The sequence below is a fragment of the Onychomys torridus genome, chromosome 1 (genome assembly GCF_903995425.1).
Source record: "Onychomys torridus chromosome 1, mOncTor1.1, whole genome shotgun sequence".
In the NCBI taxonomy this organism is placed as follows: domain Eukaryota; kingdom Metazoa; phylum Chordata; class Mammalia; order Rodentia; family Cricetidae; genus Onychomys; species Onychomys torridus.
The window spans coordinates 16,138,213-16,155,086 of record NC_050443.1 but is presented as its reverse complement, the minus strand read 5'-3'; the positions used below and the strand labels follow the sequence as shown (position 1 = coordinate 16,155,086).

Below are 16,874 nucleotides of genomic sequence, written 5' to 3'. Positions count from 1 at the left end.
TCTAACTCATTCTCTTGACATAGGGTCTCTTCACTGAATCTGGAGCTGGGCTGGTGAGCAGAAAGCCTCTTGTCTCTACCACCCCCGCCCATACATAGGTGCTGGGATTTGAACCCAAGTCCTCATGCTTGCTCAGCAAGATCTCTTACCTGCTAAGATGTCTCCTGAGCTCCTAGTATTTCTAATTATTTAATTTAAAATCTTTACTGGTAAATAGGTCACATAGTATCAATTTGCCCATTTATACAATTCAGTGACTTTTCATGTGGCATATTCATAGAAATTGTAAAACACTTTTGGCAATTCCAACATTGTATAGAATGTATTGTGCTCATATTCATCCCTTTACCATCATCTCCTTCCCATTCCTGATGACCCCTTTTCCCAACCAGCACCCCTCCACCCTGCTTTCATGTCTTTCTGGTGTGGATCTTGTGCAGGTAGCCACAGCTGCCATGAGTCCATGAGTACAACGTTACAACCTGTCCCAAGGACAGCACGTCACAGCATTCTTCACCATCGTCCAGCTCTTTCAGTCCTTCCAACCCTCTTTCAGCCTCCCCTGGCCTTGGTGAGGACTGTAGAGAAGTCGTCTTTAGGACTGGACACCCATCAGCCACCATGACCAGTCTCTGTCCAAGGCGGGGAGCGGCACTATTGTATGAGTAGAAACACAAACACGTAGAAGGCAGTGTTAGAAGTCTGTTTAGTCCAACCAGTAGTAGCCCCCACCCCGCCCCACCTCTTTTAGAGTGCCATCTTCTCAGCCTTGGGCTTTTAACAAGGTTTATAGTACCAGGCATGAGTTCCTTCCTATGGGGCAAGCCTTAGAGCCAATCAGAAATAGTCAGTTGCCCCCAAACAGTCATGCTACTATTACACCAATGGGCATAGTTGCCTTACCAGTTGGTATTGTTGGGCAAAACAGTTGATGACTTTTCTGCCCCAGTGGGCTACAGAACACATTCTGGTACCATGAAGCTAGCTAGCCAGCAGGGAGTATGCTTCCAGTTCAGTTCCGGCTTGATGTATCTGTATCCTGCAACCAAAGTGTGTGATGCCTTCAATGATGTGATTTTACCATCTGCTTCTGGTGGACAACCAAGAGAAATGGACATAGCCTGTATTGTTTGGGGACCTCTGGACCCTCCCTAACAAAAGACTCAGGCATTTTATGTACAATGCTGAGATTTTCATTTAGTAACTTTGGCTGCTAGGAGTATTCAGCGTTATCTATTCATGTAGAATATCACCATACTAACATTTTCAGTTTTAATTTTTTATAAATAATATTTTCAGTTAGTGTTCAATTAGACCCCATCTTTTCCACATCCTCTGCTGCATTCCCATATTAACACTTTCCATCTGTCATATCCCACCCCTTTAATATCACGTGTTCCCGCTCTCCCTTAGGCTCCTCCCCCACCACGGTTCCATTCTTGCTTTCTGACCTCTGCTGACTTTCATTCCAGTTTGAACACAGAAGCCTGAGAATTCAGATCTAAGGTCCACACATGAGAGAATGCATGTGGCATCTGTCTTTCTGTGTGCAGGCTACCTCGCCCAGTAGGTTATTTTCCAATTCTGTCATTTTGTGTGTTACAAAGTATAGTAGTTTTAGTATCTGCTGACTAGTTTTATGTAACTTGACACAAGCTATAGTCATCAAAGAGGAGGGAACTTCAACTGAGAAACTGCCTCCATAAGGCAAATCTGTAGGGCATTTTTTTAACTGGTGATGAGGGTGATACCACCTCTTGACTGTAGTCCTGGTGCTGTAAGAAAGCGGGCTGAGCCAGCCAGTAGGAGCACTTCTCCATGGCCCCACATCAGCTCCCACCTCAGGAATCCTGCCCTGCTTGAGTTCCTGCCCTGACTGCTTTAGATGATGGACTGCTATGTGGAACTGTGCGCGAAATAAACTTTTTCCTCTCCAAGTTACTTTTGGTCATGGTGTTTCATCCCCGCAATAAAACCCCCAAGAATATATGTAGCTTTCATGTTCTTACAGAACTGTAACTATGGAAATTGAATACTTTTAATGTTTTCCTGCTATAATTCTTCAACATATAAATATCAAGTTGGTATATCTCTGGATTGTATTGTATTAGAATGTTTTACTTTAGGTTTTTTTTCTTTTTCTTTTATTATTATTATTATTATTATTATTATTATTTATTATTATATTTGTGTTTTAATTTTACACATCAGCCATGGGTTCCCCTTTCCTCCCCACTCCCGCCCCCACCCTCACCTTCCCCTCATCCCCTCCCCTCCATTCCCATCTCCTCCAGGGCCAAGACTCCCCTGGGGATTCATTTAAACCTGATGGATTCAGTACAGGCAGATCCAGTCCCCTCCTTCCAGACTGAGTATGTGTCCCTGTGTAAGCCCAAGGTTCCAAACAGCCAGCTCATGCACTAAGGACAGGTCCAGGTCCCACAGCCTGGATGCCTCCCAGACAGTTCAAGCTATTCAACTGTCTCACTTATCCAGAGGGCCTGATCCAGCTGGGGGCTCCACAGCCTTTGGTTCATAATTCATGTGCTTCCATTCCTTTGGCTATTTGTCCCTGTGCTTTTTTCAATCTTGGTCTCAACAATTCACGCTCTTACAGTCTCTCCTCTTTCTCGACAGTTGGACACCTGGAGCTCCACCTGGAGCTTACTTTAGTTTTTTTGACAGAGTGTCACTGTAACCCTTGATGGTCTGGAACTCACTGTATTCCACAGCTCTTCTCCCTTCTCCTCTAGCTCTTATCTACTTTCTGCCTCCTCCTCTGTGACATACCCTGAGTGTTGATGGTGGGGGTGTTGATGTAGGTCTGAGCACTGCACTAGGACTTTAAAAAGGCCTTGGACTTTTAGAATGCTGAACAATTTAAAGACTTAAGTGTTGGACCATTTTGAATCCTGATATTAACACAATAATTTGGGGGACAAGAATTGAATAGTTATGTTTAAAGTGGTATGTTTGTGTATCAAGTTGATAAGGGGTGGTGGGTTCTATAAGAGCCCACTGTGGGTGGCGCCATTTCCCAGGCAGGTGGTCTTCACCTGTATAAAAAAGCCAGCTGAGCATGAGTCTGAAAAGGAGCCAGCAAGCAGTGTTCCTCCGCTGTCTCTCCTTCAGGTTCTTGCTTGAGTTGCTGAGTTCCCTCAGTAATTGGTTGTAACCTGTGAAATGAAGTAAGTCCCTGCTCTTCTCGGCTGCTTTCGGTCATGGTATCTGACACAGGGACAGAATGAAACTAGAATGTAGGATTAGATTGTCATTCTCCTCAGTGCTGTTGCTGCACCCTTCTCTCTGCCTCCTGGCTACGCCAGTCATTTTGGAGGCTACTGGACTGTGCTCCCATTGACACCAGCACTATCAATTTCCAAGTTACAGCTCCTTTCTTTGTGGAGTCAGCTTGCCCCCAAACTGTAGCCCAGTCAGACTCGGTGTATCCCATTTCCCACCTGTCTCTCTGCTTTACTCCTCCAACGCAGACGTCCCACTGAGCCACTCAACTGTTGACCTCTTCATCAGGCCTTACCCCCTGACCACACTGCCCCAGCTCCTGTCACTGTCAGTCACACACCTTCACTCACGGCCTCCAACTGTAAAAAGTCTGCCGGCACCCCAGAGGCTGAATGGGGAAGACTCTGCCTGACTCGTGAGAGAGATTTCTCTGTTCACTGATTCACTATCTTGAACCCACCCCAGCCAGATTTTCCCTTCCATCCTTCCACCAGAAACCCAGTAAGGACTCAAACCAGGGGTGTCATCTTCATCTGGCGCTTAATGTGATGTACTAGGACATGAATATGCTCCTTAAACCTGGCTTTCAGAACCCTCCTATGTTCTCTGGTGGTGTGAGTGGGGATGGTCCCCACAAACTGAGCTCTTTGAACACCTGGCTCCCGGTAGATGGTGCTGTTTGGATGGTGGAGACTTGCTGGCCCAAGTTCCTCTCTAGGGTGGGTTTTGAGAAGTCAGAGTTGTGCCCAGCTTCCTGTTTTCTCTCTGTTTGTGTTTACAGTTGAGATATGATCTCGCCATTTCCTGCTCTGCCCTCCTGTTACTGTGCTTCTCCCACCATTATAGACTCCTCTCTGGAGCCACAAGCCAAAATCAGTCTTTTTCCTGTAAGGCGCCTTTGGTCACCGTGTTTTACCACAGCATGGTGGTTTGAAAGAAAATGGCCCCCAAAGGGAGTGGCACTATTAGGAGGTGTGGCCTTGTTGAAGGAAGTGTGTCACTGTGCAGGTGGGTTTTGAAGCTTCCTGTACTCAGGATACCACACGGTTTGACTGTCAGTTGATTTCCCGTTGCCGGCGAGATGATGTAGGACACTTCTCCAGCACCATGTCTGTCTGCAGGCTGCCATGCTCTCCGCCATGATGGACTGAACCTCTCAACTGTAAGCCAGCCACCACAATTAAATGTTCCCTTTATAAGAGTTGCTGTGGTCATGGTGTCTCTTCACAGCGATAGTAACCCTAACTAAGATACACAGCAACAGAAAATAATTGGTTCATTTTCCCAGTATCATCTCTGTTAAATATATATATATCCCCCTGGGGGATTCCTATACTAAATCCTCACTCCAACTCTATACTAGCCTTCAGAGAGGAACCAGGCAACTCACCAGACTTGTAAATGGTAAAGCCAAGGTCTGTCTCTCCACCTTCCAGGTCTCCCCCATCCGGTCATTCATCGTTTCATCCATCCACTCCTCTAATCATCTGTCTCTGTGACTCCCAGTCTCCCCAATGTTTTCCCCACTCTGGCCATCTGCTTCTTCATCTGCTCAGGTACCCACACATGCGGCCACCTGTCTTCTCCTAATAGAGACGCATCATCATCCATGTCTCCCACAGTGGGGAGGAAGTTGGAGACAGCAGAAGGCAGACAGACACACCGGCATGCAACTTGGGTCTAGATATTTATTCAATGCTTCCAGATTTGGCCTCAGTGGCTCAGCAAAGGGGGGGAACAGGGAAGGGACACACAGGACATCCTTCAGTCACTGGAACTTCTGGAAGAAGCAGGTCTTGGGGTGTCCGTTGCCAGTGATGACTGATCAGTTGGAACTGCAGGAGACAGACATTTAGCACTTCATGCTATAGATTGAGCACCCACCCACACTACCTCTTCCCCTGCCTGGTTTCCATTCTCCATCCTCACCATGAGGAGAAGTCCTGTGCTTTCCACTTCTCCTGAGAGTCAAGCACATCATTTTTCTGGTCCCCATCAAAGTTTCCACAGGCCCCACACAGCATGGCTGCATGGTCATCACCGGCCATCACATCCAGCTGCCCGTCGGTTCCAAGCCGGACCTGGACCCCTGCCTTCTTGTGGATGAGCATGGCACCGTCAGGCATCCTCCTCACAGACACAGATGTTAACACATTAGCTGGGAGATCCACTCGGAGACCATTCACCTGGTGTGGGGGGAGGGGAAATGGAGACGTGAGACTTGAGTGACAATAGCTGAGGGAAAACCACACTGGAGTCCTCATGCACAGTAACAATTAGAGCAGAGTGGCAGGGACAGGTGCTGGAAGGGATGGGCCCTGCAGAGGAGGGTTACATGGAAGATGGACAGGTGGGAAGACAGCTGGAGATGGGTGTCCACACACAGCTCACTGTGCATGCTCATGCTGCTCTAATGTAAAATTAATGAATGAATTTATGTGTATGCTCACGCCCTGACACAGATGTGGAGGTCAGCTGGCGCTTGTGGGAGGTGGTTCTCTCCTTCCGCTATGTAGGCTCCAGGGACCAAATTCAGGTCCCATCAGGCTTGGTGGTTCACTTCCCCACTAAACCATGTCCCTGGCCAAATAGTAACGTATTAATCTTTGGAGAATATTGTTCTGCATACATTGATAAGGATAGAAAGAGGAGGAGCAGAAGCATGGATCAAAACTCCGCAACTTTCCAGGGTCTGGTGTGAAACATTCTTTACCAGACAGAAAAACCAAACAGGAATTCCAGACTTAGACTATGAAGTCCTAGTTTTTAAAGTGGAAGACCCCCAGGTTGCCTGTAAGTAACTGGATCTCCAGCAGAAGCAACTGTATCATCTCTTCTCATAAGGCCTGTGTCTGAATGAAGATAATGATCCCAGCAGTGTAACAACCATGCGGCACACTTTCAGCTTCTTATCAGAGGCTGCAGACTCTGTTCTCCTTGATGGAGTATGAGTGGCTGTGGATGCTGGGAGCAAGGAGGGAGAAGGATGGATACAGAAGAGGACACACAGAGACTCAGTGGATGGGAAGTCTTACTGGCTACAAGCTTTGCAGTAAGAATTGGTTCAGTCGCCGGGCGGTGGTGGTGCACGCCTGTAATCCCAGCACTCGGGAGGCAGAGGCAGGTGGATCTCTGTGAGTTTGAGGCCTGGTCTAGAGAGCTAGTCCAGGACAGGCTCCAAAGCTACAGAGAAACCCTGTCTCGGGAAAAAAAAAAAAAAAAAAAGAATTGGTTCAGTCATGTCAGCGACCCAGCCCAGGGCTTTGAGAAGGGCTGAGTTTATTCACAAAAGCTGAGATTTCCTGGTACCTCTGGGCTATCAGATTGTGATCTAGGTACTGGTAAGAAGTGGTGATCTGGACTGGTCTGGGTCCCTGATCAGCTGTGCTTGGACTCTCAGGAGGACAGCAGTGGGAGCCACTTTTACCCATGCTAGGTAGACAGTGCCAATGTAACCAGCATCACTGGAAACTTGAAGTGTGCTCCTATGAACCTCCCTGAACATACTTCCCAGGCTTTGTGGTGATTATTGCTGGAGGATGTGGAGACTCTGTGATTCCAGTAGGGGACTCCTGGGAGTGGGAGCCTGTGTCCCTAGGATTGCACTGGTTTGGCCTCCTGTCCTTTTACTGTAATCTTTCTTAGTTATTAGCACAACTCTATGCTGAATCCTCTGAGGGAATCATGGTGCCTCCCTGAGAATGGCTCAGGGGGATCCTGATATGTGACCTCAGCCTGGCCAATCATAGCATTCAAGGCTTAAGAAAGACCACAGCAATAAATTCGGGAGGGGACATATGGTCCAAACCAGCCTAGTGAGATGCACCACGGGGACCTTTGTTGGATGACTTTGTGCTCAGGTAGCAAAGATGGTAGACTAGAGGCCTAGGGCAAATGCTGATCATCTTTGCCCCCGTAAGAGGGAAACTCTGAGAATGAAGGTTATTAAGTGGTAAACAAGTCTGAAACCTCAGGTGTAACTCCTGACAGTGTAGCTGGGGTGTCTGGGTTTCCCAGATATGGAGCCAGTCAATTCATTTCCCCCTGAGGCATTTGGTTTCCTGTCACTGGTAACCAGTGGAGGCTTGATTAAGACCAACAGCAAAGCTATGCTGTTACTCAACTGTAAGAACTCAGACCAAGGAGAGGGACCCAGGCTGACCTATAGAGACAGGTACAAATCCAGAAAAAAGTGCAGAGACCTGGATAAAGGAGACAGACCTAAAGGCCACTGGGTAGCCAGGATGTCAGCCACTGTGAAAGGAAGAAGGAAAGCCCAGGGAAAACATCCCTGCCCTCTGTGCCCAGGCTTACCCACACGCCCTTGCTTTGGGTCACAGTCACAATTCCATCCTCAAAGAAGATGTGGACCTTGTCCACAACATTGTCATTGCCATGGCAAGGCTGGACATCAGCAACCACGCGGTACCAGGGCACAGTCTTCTGGAGTCCCGGGCATCGAGAAGAAAGCTCATAGACACCAGGGGAGCTGATGGCATTGTGAGCCCCATCAAAGGTGGTGAGGTTGGCCCCCACAGAGATGGAGCAGAGGCCACGGGCAGGCTGGCAGTTCCGGACTCCTCCTTGGAGCTCACAGACTTGGCCAGATGGGCAGCCAACTGCATAGCATGTCAGGCCAGTTCTTGAAGAGCAGCAACAGCGTTCACTGCAGTCTGAGGTCATCAGTGAGGTGTTCACCTGTGCACAGAAAGGGTGGATCATATGCATTCGCATGGGGAACCCGTTGAAGCTCCCAGTAAGAAATGGTGTGTGTGGTAGAGTATCAATGGTCCTCAGAGGCCATGCAGTCCACTCCATCACCACTCTGTCTCCCCCTTCAGATTGTGCCTGGTTACTGTGAGAACAAGCCTGAGCTAAGCCAACTGGAGAATGAAAGACCATATGGAGATATTGTTACTGGCTCAGGCTATTTGCTATGGTTTGAATATGGCTTGTCTACCTGAACTCACGCAAGAGTTTACTCCTCAAAGTGTTATGTATGAAGAGGTTGGAAACGTCATGTTTAGAAGTGAGGACTTTGGGGGTGATTAGATTAATAAAGTCGCCAAGGTAGAACGCCCACGACTGAAACATGGTGGCCTTTAAAGGGCAGGGAGGGACCACACATTGACAGAGGCATACACATGCTCCCGCCATGGCATCATGCAGAGGGGGCTTCATGAAAGCCTGCCACATCACGAGTGCTTTTTAGACTACTAGCCCCCAAAACTTCGAGCTTCAAAACCCCATTTTCTCCACAAAGTAGCTTGCATTAGCTGTTTTCTTACCGCAACAAAGCAAATGCATTAGTCTAGAAACCCAACAAACTTCATGGGACCCATAAGGTGAGTATAATACACAAAAGCAAAGTGAGGAGATAGAATCCTTGGCCCATACTGGAAACACATGGTCCTAAAACCAACTAAAACTGGCCTAAACAACCCATGAGAAGTGACTGGTAACACAGGCTGACTTTATATGTAAGAGTGGGCAATGCACCCCCTCAGTGTACTGGTGTGAGAGCAGAGAGGACACTGCCCTAGGAATGCATTTCTGTGTGTAACAGGCTCCAGACTTTAACACAACTAACACCATGTTAGAGATACCATTCTGACCTTAAAACCAAGCACGTAGGACCCAATGCCTGCTGACATGGAAACAAAGACCTAATCCATGGAAGAGACCCGGTCCATAGTTCCAGAAAAGTCCCTAAACCTTGCTTTTTGGGGTCTTTAGTTCTGCTTCTTACTAACTAAAGTGTGACAACCAGGATGTGATTTTAGTTCATAAAAGACAAAGGGCTGTGAGATTTGAGGCTAAGCGATTTGGACAAGCTCCCCATGCAGATGCTGGCTGTCAATAACGACTTGGTTTCAGCTTTGTCTATATGCTGGTCTCTGGAGGACTCACCTCAACAGCACATGGACCTTCTCTGTGTCTCTTCCCTTACTAGCTGCCCCTTCTCCATGCCCAGGTCTGGCTCCCCAGTTCTCAGAGACCCCGACTCTCTGGTCCTAGGCTCTGCAGATAGTTTTCTCTTCTAGCTACCTTCTACATCTGGTGATCATCAGATTCTATGAAAGCAATTCAGAGTCTGACCCTCAGTTGGCCCCTGGCCCAGAGAGAAGTGATTGCTGTGGAAGACTTTACTGGAATAACTGGTGAACTAGGGTTAAAACCTACAGATTAGATCATTGTGTTGAGTCGACACTGCTTTCCTGGTTTGGATAATTCATCTATGTCATCTAAATACATTTCCTTATTTTTCAATGTGAGTTTAGGAGGCAAGGCAGATGCTCAGGAATAGGCTAAAAGGTAAATGAGGGGCAGCACTGGGTGGGGAGCACAGCTGGCTGTGAGAGCCCCAGGAGGCTGCAGACCTAAGCTAGAGGATCCCGGATGCTTCCAAGGGACAGTGAGACCTGAAGGAAGGAAGAAGAGTTTGGCTCCCTTCACAGCTGGCACGGGTTGACTAGGAACAGTCTCTCTGTAAAATTGTAAGAACAGCAATCATAGCTCTCTGCTGGACTGCTGTGACTACAAGATGAATTAACATTTGAAATGACTTACGCATACAAAGAGCTTTCAAAAAGCATCAACGAGGATAAATTACCTCTTAAATCTCAGATCACACTGTTGAACGGTCGGTAGCGGAGCCACCTACTGCACTATCATAACTTCTATTCTGTTTGCTGAACGTGCTGCATGGGAGGATGGAGGTCTATGCTCACTGGGTACCAGCTGTCCTGAGCATCAAATGTCTATGGAGCCAGGATGCTAACTCAACCACTCTTCAGGTGAAGTGGTTCAGAGAGGGAAGGGTAGTGGAGGAATGCCCTCACACCAAAGACAGCAATTCCCGAGTCCTGGGACCAAGCATGCTACCCTGAATGGAAACATGTGTTTGCAGTGTGATTAATGCTGTTTAGATGGGGGATTAATCCTGATCGTCTAGGTGGGCAATCCCATGGACACACATGAAAGAACTATACAGGGAGATGTCATGTCACCCAGAGAAGTGATGGCAGAGATTGGAGTGGTGTGGCCAAGCCAAGGAATGACCAGAGAGTGGGAGACACAAGGCAGAGATTTCCCTCCGGAACCTCTTAGACGGTGTCAGCTTTCCAGTGCTTCGACTTTAGTGCAGTGAGCCTGATCCTTGACTCCTGGCCTCCAGAGCTGTGGGCAACTAAGCTGTCTTGCTTCGACCTGCCGAGTCTGGGGCGACTTAGTACAGCAGACACAGCTGGGAACAGGTGGTGGCCCCCGGCGTCCCAATCCTTGGCCAGAAACCCAGAGCACAGTAGCTCTGAATGTCCCACCAGCTTCCCCACCCCCACTGCCTGCTTGGAGTCCCTGCTCACCGGCATATACTGGCCATTGTAGGTGCAGCCGCAGTCGTGGGCAGGAATGCACACACCCTGGGAGAGCAGGTAGTGGTTGTCACACTCACATCCTTCAAAGCAGCGAGTGGTGCATTGGGTGAGGCCAGAGAGGGCAGCACAGGAGCCCTGGCAGGAGCTCATGCACACAGAGTAGTGGCTGTGGTCGGGACACTGGAGAGCTGCAGGCAGAGGAGGCAATTGATCAGCTAGACTGTGCCTTTAAGAACGTCTGTTGCCTGCTCCCTGCTTCTGTCTCTGTGCCTGGCTCTGTCACCTCCATCTGCTTCTCTGCCACAACCCTGTCCTATGTCAGGCTCAAGGGTGCATACCTTGATCAGAAATTCCTCACACCTTGAGTCAACATAAATCCTCAAACACTCAAGCATTTGCCACAGTACAAAACCTAACATGATGTTAGAGGACACAAGCACTGAAGACCCTGTGCTAAAGAGCTACGGCTCAAGTGATCATGGCTCATGGTTCATTGAGAAAATCGGATAGCGGCTTGAATGGGATGGGAATCATAGGCAGAGGGTTGAGACAAGGACAGTAGAAAAACAGGCAAAACTCTGGACTCTAACTAAGTAACCCCAGGGTGGTGAGGCTGTCATCTAATGGGCACTGGAATAGAGAAGAAGGATCAGGTCTGGGGTGAAACGCTGCATTCAGATCCAAGGGTCACCAGAGATTACCCAGGAGGCCATGGATCCACCTAGTACTCAGGAGGAAGTCGAGGGCCAGAGCCAGTGTCCACACTTATCACTGGGACAGTTGCTACGCTGTGGAGTGATGATGGCCCTGTGTTTAGGTCCTGCTCTCAGGGGACTGAGAGAGAAACGGCTCGGCCATGAAACAAACATCAGTGGCCACAGTCTTATCCTGCAGAGTCTGACGTGACTTGTTCCTGCCCTGCAAATTGGAAGGAAGTGTGTGGACCTGGATTGGGGGCATCTATCAGCTGGAGCCTTGCCCTGAGGATGTGAAAGGACACAGGATCTGAGGGAGGGGCCAGTGAGCCACAACTCAGGACTCTTGTGGTCTCTCACTCCAACCAACCCCCTTCCAGGTCACTACAGAAAGAGCTGGGAACAGCTCTGGGAAGAGGTGGATGGGAGGTCTGGGGAGGGTGGACTCTTGACTGGAGTCTGAGACCACAGAGCCACATGTAAATGGGAAAGGCGCAGAGGATGCTGGAGCAGGGCTGGAGGAGGTGAAGTCACGGGCAGGGATTTCTCCAGGGCCCAGGAGGTCCCGAGAAGGACCCACAGATACTCACGGCAGAAGCTGTCTGTCCTCCAGGGCTTCACAGTTGCACCAGCTGCCTGGCAGGCTGCAGTGTAGGCTGCCAAGCTACGGCAGAGGTATGTTTTGTTGCCCTTATGGGCACACAGGTCATACACGCACTGGCGGAAGTATTCCAAAGGACTCAGAACCTGGTGGCAGTCTTTGAAGGGACCTTGGGGGTCTCGGATCTTCCCACAGGCATCGTTTTTCTCATATGATTTTGTCTCCTCTGCCAAGCACACAGGGCAGCCTTGGGGCCCACAGCCTTCACCACAACCCAGGGAGGAGCCGGGAGCTCGCCATTCAGCTCCAAAGGCCTCTGCACTGGGGGCCACTGTTCCATCGGGCAGCACAAAGTCATCACTCCAGTTCCCATTGAAGTTCCCACAGAGGCCACAGATCCGCCCACGGAAGGGACTAGGGATGGACATGAGGATATGGGCATCACCATCAAAGAGAAGCTTCAGCCCGTTGCTCGTCTGCAGAACCATGTTTCGGCCTTCAGCAGTCACACTCACATGGCCTTTCGTCACAGGCAGGACCACAGTTTCACCATCCACAGTCACCTGGGTGAAGGGTCAGTTGGGATGAGGGGAGAGCACCTCAGTGTAAGGCAGGTACTCATAGTTCCTGCATAGAGTGTTGTCTATCTCAGACCTGCTTGGAAGTCCCTTTGGGGCTAAAATCAGACCCTGTTAAACTCCTAGGTTGGCGCCATGACTACAATAAATTCTGAGATAGGACCTTTACACACAAGCCCAGAACTATTGGGGTGGGCAGTGATATTCCCATATTCTAGAGCTCTCCAAGGTCTACTGAGAACCCCATAGGGTGAGGCCAAGGTGGGGTCATGTCCCTACCAGAACTCTGGATAGGTTTGTGATCACTTACCTGTGGCCCTTTAGCCAGGACCACGACCTGGCCATCCACTGTAACCGTCACATGTTGGGGATCACCAACTGAGTTCTTCTCAAGCACAATGGAAAACTCCTCCTGTCCAGGTTTTGGGTGACAGACTTGTGCCAAGACATAGGAGCAGGAGCCATGAAGATCATACACCCGTCCATCAAGGGTGACATAATGGATGCCCCCGTTAGCCAGGCAGTGGCCACAACCAGTGGGATGGCAGGCCTGGATGCCATTCTCTATGCGGCACTCCTCATAGGGCTCACAGTCTGCACCGTCCTGGCAGCTGACCTGGCCACCTGGCCCACATTCACAGCGCCGCTCACACTCAGGGCCTGGGTAGAATGTGGTACCTAGCGGGTAGTAGCGTCCATTGTAGAGGCAGCCACACTGGCCCACGGGCACACAAGTGTCTCCACTGAGCACAAAGCCAGAATCACAGACACAGCCCTCACGGCAGGTGGTTTCACAACCCTCTGGGGGCAAGAGGCTTGGACAACTCACAGGGCAGGAGTCACCACAGAGCTGGTAGTGACTGTTGGCAGGACACTGGAGAGCTGTGGGGATAGAGAAAGGGAGAGTCAGGCAGAGGCAATGCTGGGACCAGAAGGGCTTGTGGGTAAGAGCCTGCTGGGACAGCCGGTGGCTTGGCTTGGGACTTGATGTAGAGCATATGACAGGGACACTGATTTGGGATCTCAGGTGTGGGGGTGTGACCAGGTCTCCCTGAGAAGGGTGTGTCATCCTGACAAGTACTTCTACAAGTGACTGTCTGGAGGATAGACCACATGCGTCTGACCAGAACCCACTAGAACCCACCAAGGCTATACTGGTGAGGGCCTGACTAGGGGCCCATGTGTGGGGGGATCAGTCAGCCTGATTGAAGAGAGTGAAGGCGTGGGGACAACACTGGAGCACCCACAGGTCTCTTGGACATCCTCAGTTTCAGGGTGCGACTCTGCCAGTGTGTACATGAGTGGGTGACACTAACAGGGTGGACCTGACTCAGCAGATGTGCCTGAAGGAGCTGCCCCACACCTCCTGATTCAGTCTGCTTGGATCTGCCAGGGACAGGTCCTGACTCCAGCTGAGGGTGCCTGATGTCTGACCAGTGTGTGGCATCTCCCCAGGCACCGCTGGCCTACTGACCACTTCTGTGTGTCTAACTGAGGGAGGTGGTCCAGGGGTGTAGTTTCTTACTGAGTAACTGTCACTGGGTCATATCCAAGTCCCCTAGCAAAATGAACCTCCCAGAGGGGTCTGCACCCAGGCTTTGTGACTCTGGGTGTGTAGCTAGGTCCTTCCCTGCCCAATTGGTGTTTTTCAGTATCAGTGCCAGGGTGTATCTCTGACAGGAGGTGGTGGGGATGGGCTTTAAGCTCCACTGAAGCACCAGGACTCTTGTCTTAGAGCCCCTGGAAAGGGTTGGGGGAGACTGTTTGTGTGGAGCTGCATGGGTCAGTACTCACGACAGAAGTCTGGCTTCCTCCACTCTCCAAGTTGGGCCCCAGCAGCCTGACAAGCTGCCACATAGGTGGCAATGGCAGGACAGAGGCCTCCTGGATGGCCCTGAACCTGACAGGCATCCAGCAAGCAAGCCTCGAAGTACTGCGTGGGTGGCACGAGGCTGTGGCAGGGTGCCAGTGGGCCTTCGGGGGATGAGATTATGCCACAGGCGTCGGGGCCACGGAAGGGTTCCTGTTGCTCAGGTGTGCAGGGCTGTGGGCAAGGCTCAGTCACGCACTGGTCACAGCCTGGGGTTCCGCCAACCTTCCAGCCCTCAGGTTTCCCATCTACTGCTGTCAGGTCATCCTTGGGATTTTTGTTGTAGTTCCCACACAGGCCACAGAGGGCACCTGCATAGGCTGCAGGCACGTGCAGGCGAACGAAACTGTCCCCGTCAAAAGCCAGGGAGAGCCCAGAGGCAGTGTTCACCACTACATCTGCTCCACTTAGGTAAATGCTCAGTCGCTGGTCCAGATGGAAGGGCAGAGCAACGAACTCTCCGTTCACCTGCGGGACGGGGAGAGAGTGAGAGGTGAGAGGCATCGATAGTTTTGCATGTTTCCACAACTTATAAGATATGGGGTTCAAAGTAGGGTAATGAGATTCGGCGTCATGGACTCTTTTTTGGTTTTGTTTATATTCTGTTTGTTGCCTCCTGTATCAAGGAACGACTCTCAGAGGCTAGGCTTCTGCGACTCTCTGCAACCCTGTGACCTCAGTCTCTGAAAGCTGAATTAACAGAAGTGAACCACCCCCATCCCCATCACACCAGCTCACTGGTTCTCTATGCTACCGTCAAGTAGGTCATTTGGACAGTCCACCCTACAGAGGAATAATGGAAGGCTGAGCCTGGGGAAGCCACTGCTTCCAGCCTCCCTGGTCCCACAGGCTATAGGCTGAACCCAGCATCAGGCTCCTGCCAGGCTGGGAAAGGTGTTTTTGGGGAATGGCGCATCCCTCATTCTCTCCTGTACAGCAGAGGCTCCTGGACCACATACCACTCACCTGTAGCTGCCTGGGCCAGCGGGCACTAAGGGTCAGGCTGAGGCCATAGATGTTGAGAGTGACAGTGCGGGTGTAGCTGACAGCCTGGCTGCCCCTGTGCTCATTCACCACAGTGACATTGAAGTATTCAGCCCCTGTGGGTGCTGCATGGCAGGGTGCACTGAGCAGGTACTCGCAGGTGCCTTGGAAGTCAAACCGGTGCCCATCTAGAGTGATGTAATGGGGATCACCCCAGGCTTGGCACTCAGCTGTGCTTGTAGGTTGGCAGCCAAGCTGGCCGGAGGGCAACAAGGCGCACTCCTCACCCAGCCCACAGCTGGCAGATGTGCAGACCAAAGAATCACCTCCAGGTCCACAGTGACACCTCGCAGAGCAGGTGGCATCAGTCCAAAACTCAGTGCCTGGTTCATGGTATGTGCCGTTGACCCAGCAGCCACAGCCACTGTCCAGGGGAACACACCGATCAGCACTCAACACATAGCCCTGGTCACACTGGCACCCCTCCACACAGGGCCCGTCACACGCAGCTGGGGTTGTGTGGCGTGCAGGGGGTGGGCAGCTGGCTGGGCAGGGTGGGCCACAGAGCTCATAGTGGCTGTTGTCAGGACAGGCGATCTCTGTGGGTAGATGAAGGGAGGGAGAGAAATGAAGAATGGTATTGGAATGGTCTCTGGGGATGGAGTGGGAGAGACATCAACAGAGACAGAAGGGGACAGTCAGGGAGGGAGGCTGGAACAAAGTAAAGCATGGAGTGGGATGGAGAGAGAGGGGATGAGCTGGGGACACAGACAGAGACAGCCCGTCTCGTATAATAGTAAAAGGACCAGCCTTAATATTACACTTCCCAGGGGCAGCTATTTTCAGGAAATAGAATCTCAGCACACCGAGCTCTATAGTCCACTTGCTTTAATTTATCTGGGATAACATCCTATCTACACAGCTTCAGTTCTGTTCTCATGCCGAGCTCCTTTCTTGCCTGATTTCTCTCTACCTTTATCTGCTGTCCCCTCTAAGTTCTATCTTAATTCTCTCATCTTAATTCTGCCTCATCGAGGTCCTTCTCATCTCGTTCTTACCCAGCTAGTACTTCCTCATCCGGCTCGTCCCCATCTCATCCACACGTTCTCTCTGGTCAAAATCCTCCTTGTCCTTCTCAGTTCTCCGTCCTCAGGTTCTCCACTCCTCTGTCTCCTTATACCTCTAAGTTCCATCTTCTCTCTCTGAAAATAAAACTGCCAGAGGAGATGGTCATCCCCAGATGGAGGAAAGTACCTTAGCAGAGACACCTCTGTACTCTCTAAGAACAGACTTAAGCCTCCAGACTACCCGTTTGAGAAGGCCTGGCAAATGTGCCAATTAAGCTTAACTTTCTCCTTTCCAAAGTCTTATTTCTAGTTTTAGATCCACTTTTAACAATTAACTTACAGGTCCATCTAGCTGTGATGGAAGTTGCCCAGCCAAGTTGCCTAGTGACTGAGCACACTCACCAGAAACAGCAGGAGCAGAGATAGCTTGGAGAGATAGGGGTCAAAGGGATAAAAAGGT

The 16,874-nt window shown here is 50.4% G+C and overlaps 1 protein-coding gene across 1 annotated transcript in view; it reads right to left on the bottom strand.

Annotated features, from left to right (window-relative positions):
* Positions 1 to 4,950: 4,950 nt before the first annotated feature.
* Positions 4,951 to 16,874, bottom strand: part of LOC118590147 (Fc fragment of IgG binding protein) — a 24,194-nt gene continuing 12,270 nt past the window's right edge. The window contains exons 6-13 of the mRNA XM_036198053.1: positions 15,330 to 15,946; positions 14,288 to 14,831; positions 12,804 to 13,375; positions 11,905 to 12,478; positions 10,608 to 10,807; positions 7,558 to 7,941; positions 5,173 to 5,429; positions 4,951 to 5,078 (exon numbers count right to left, since the gene is read on the bottom strand). Coding sequence (XP_036053946.1) covers positions 5,069 to 5,078; positions 5,173 to 5,429; positions 7,558 to 7,941; positions 10,608 to 10,807; positions 11,905 to 12,478; positions 12,804 to 13,375; positions 14,288 to 14,831; positions 15,330 to 15,946 — 3,158 coding nt within the window. The 3' untranslated portion in view covers positions 4,951 to 5,068. The remainder of the gene's footprint in view (positions 5,079 to 5,172; positions 5,430 to 7,557; positions 7,942 to 10,607; positions 10,808 to 11,904; positions 12,479 to 12,803; positions 13,376 to 14,287; positions 14,832 to 15,329; positions 15,947 to 16,874) is intronic.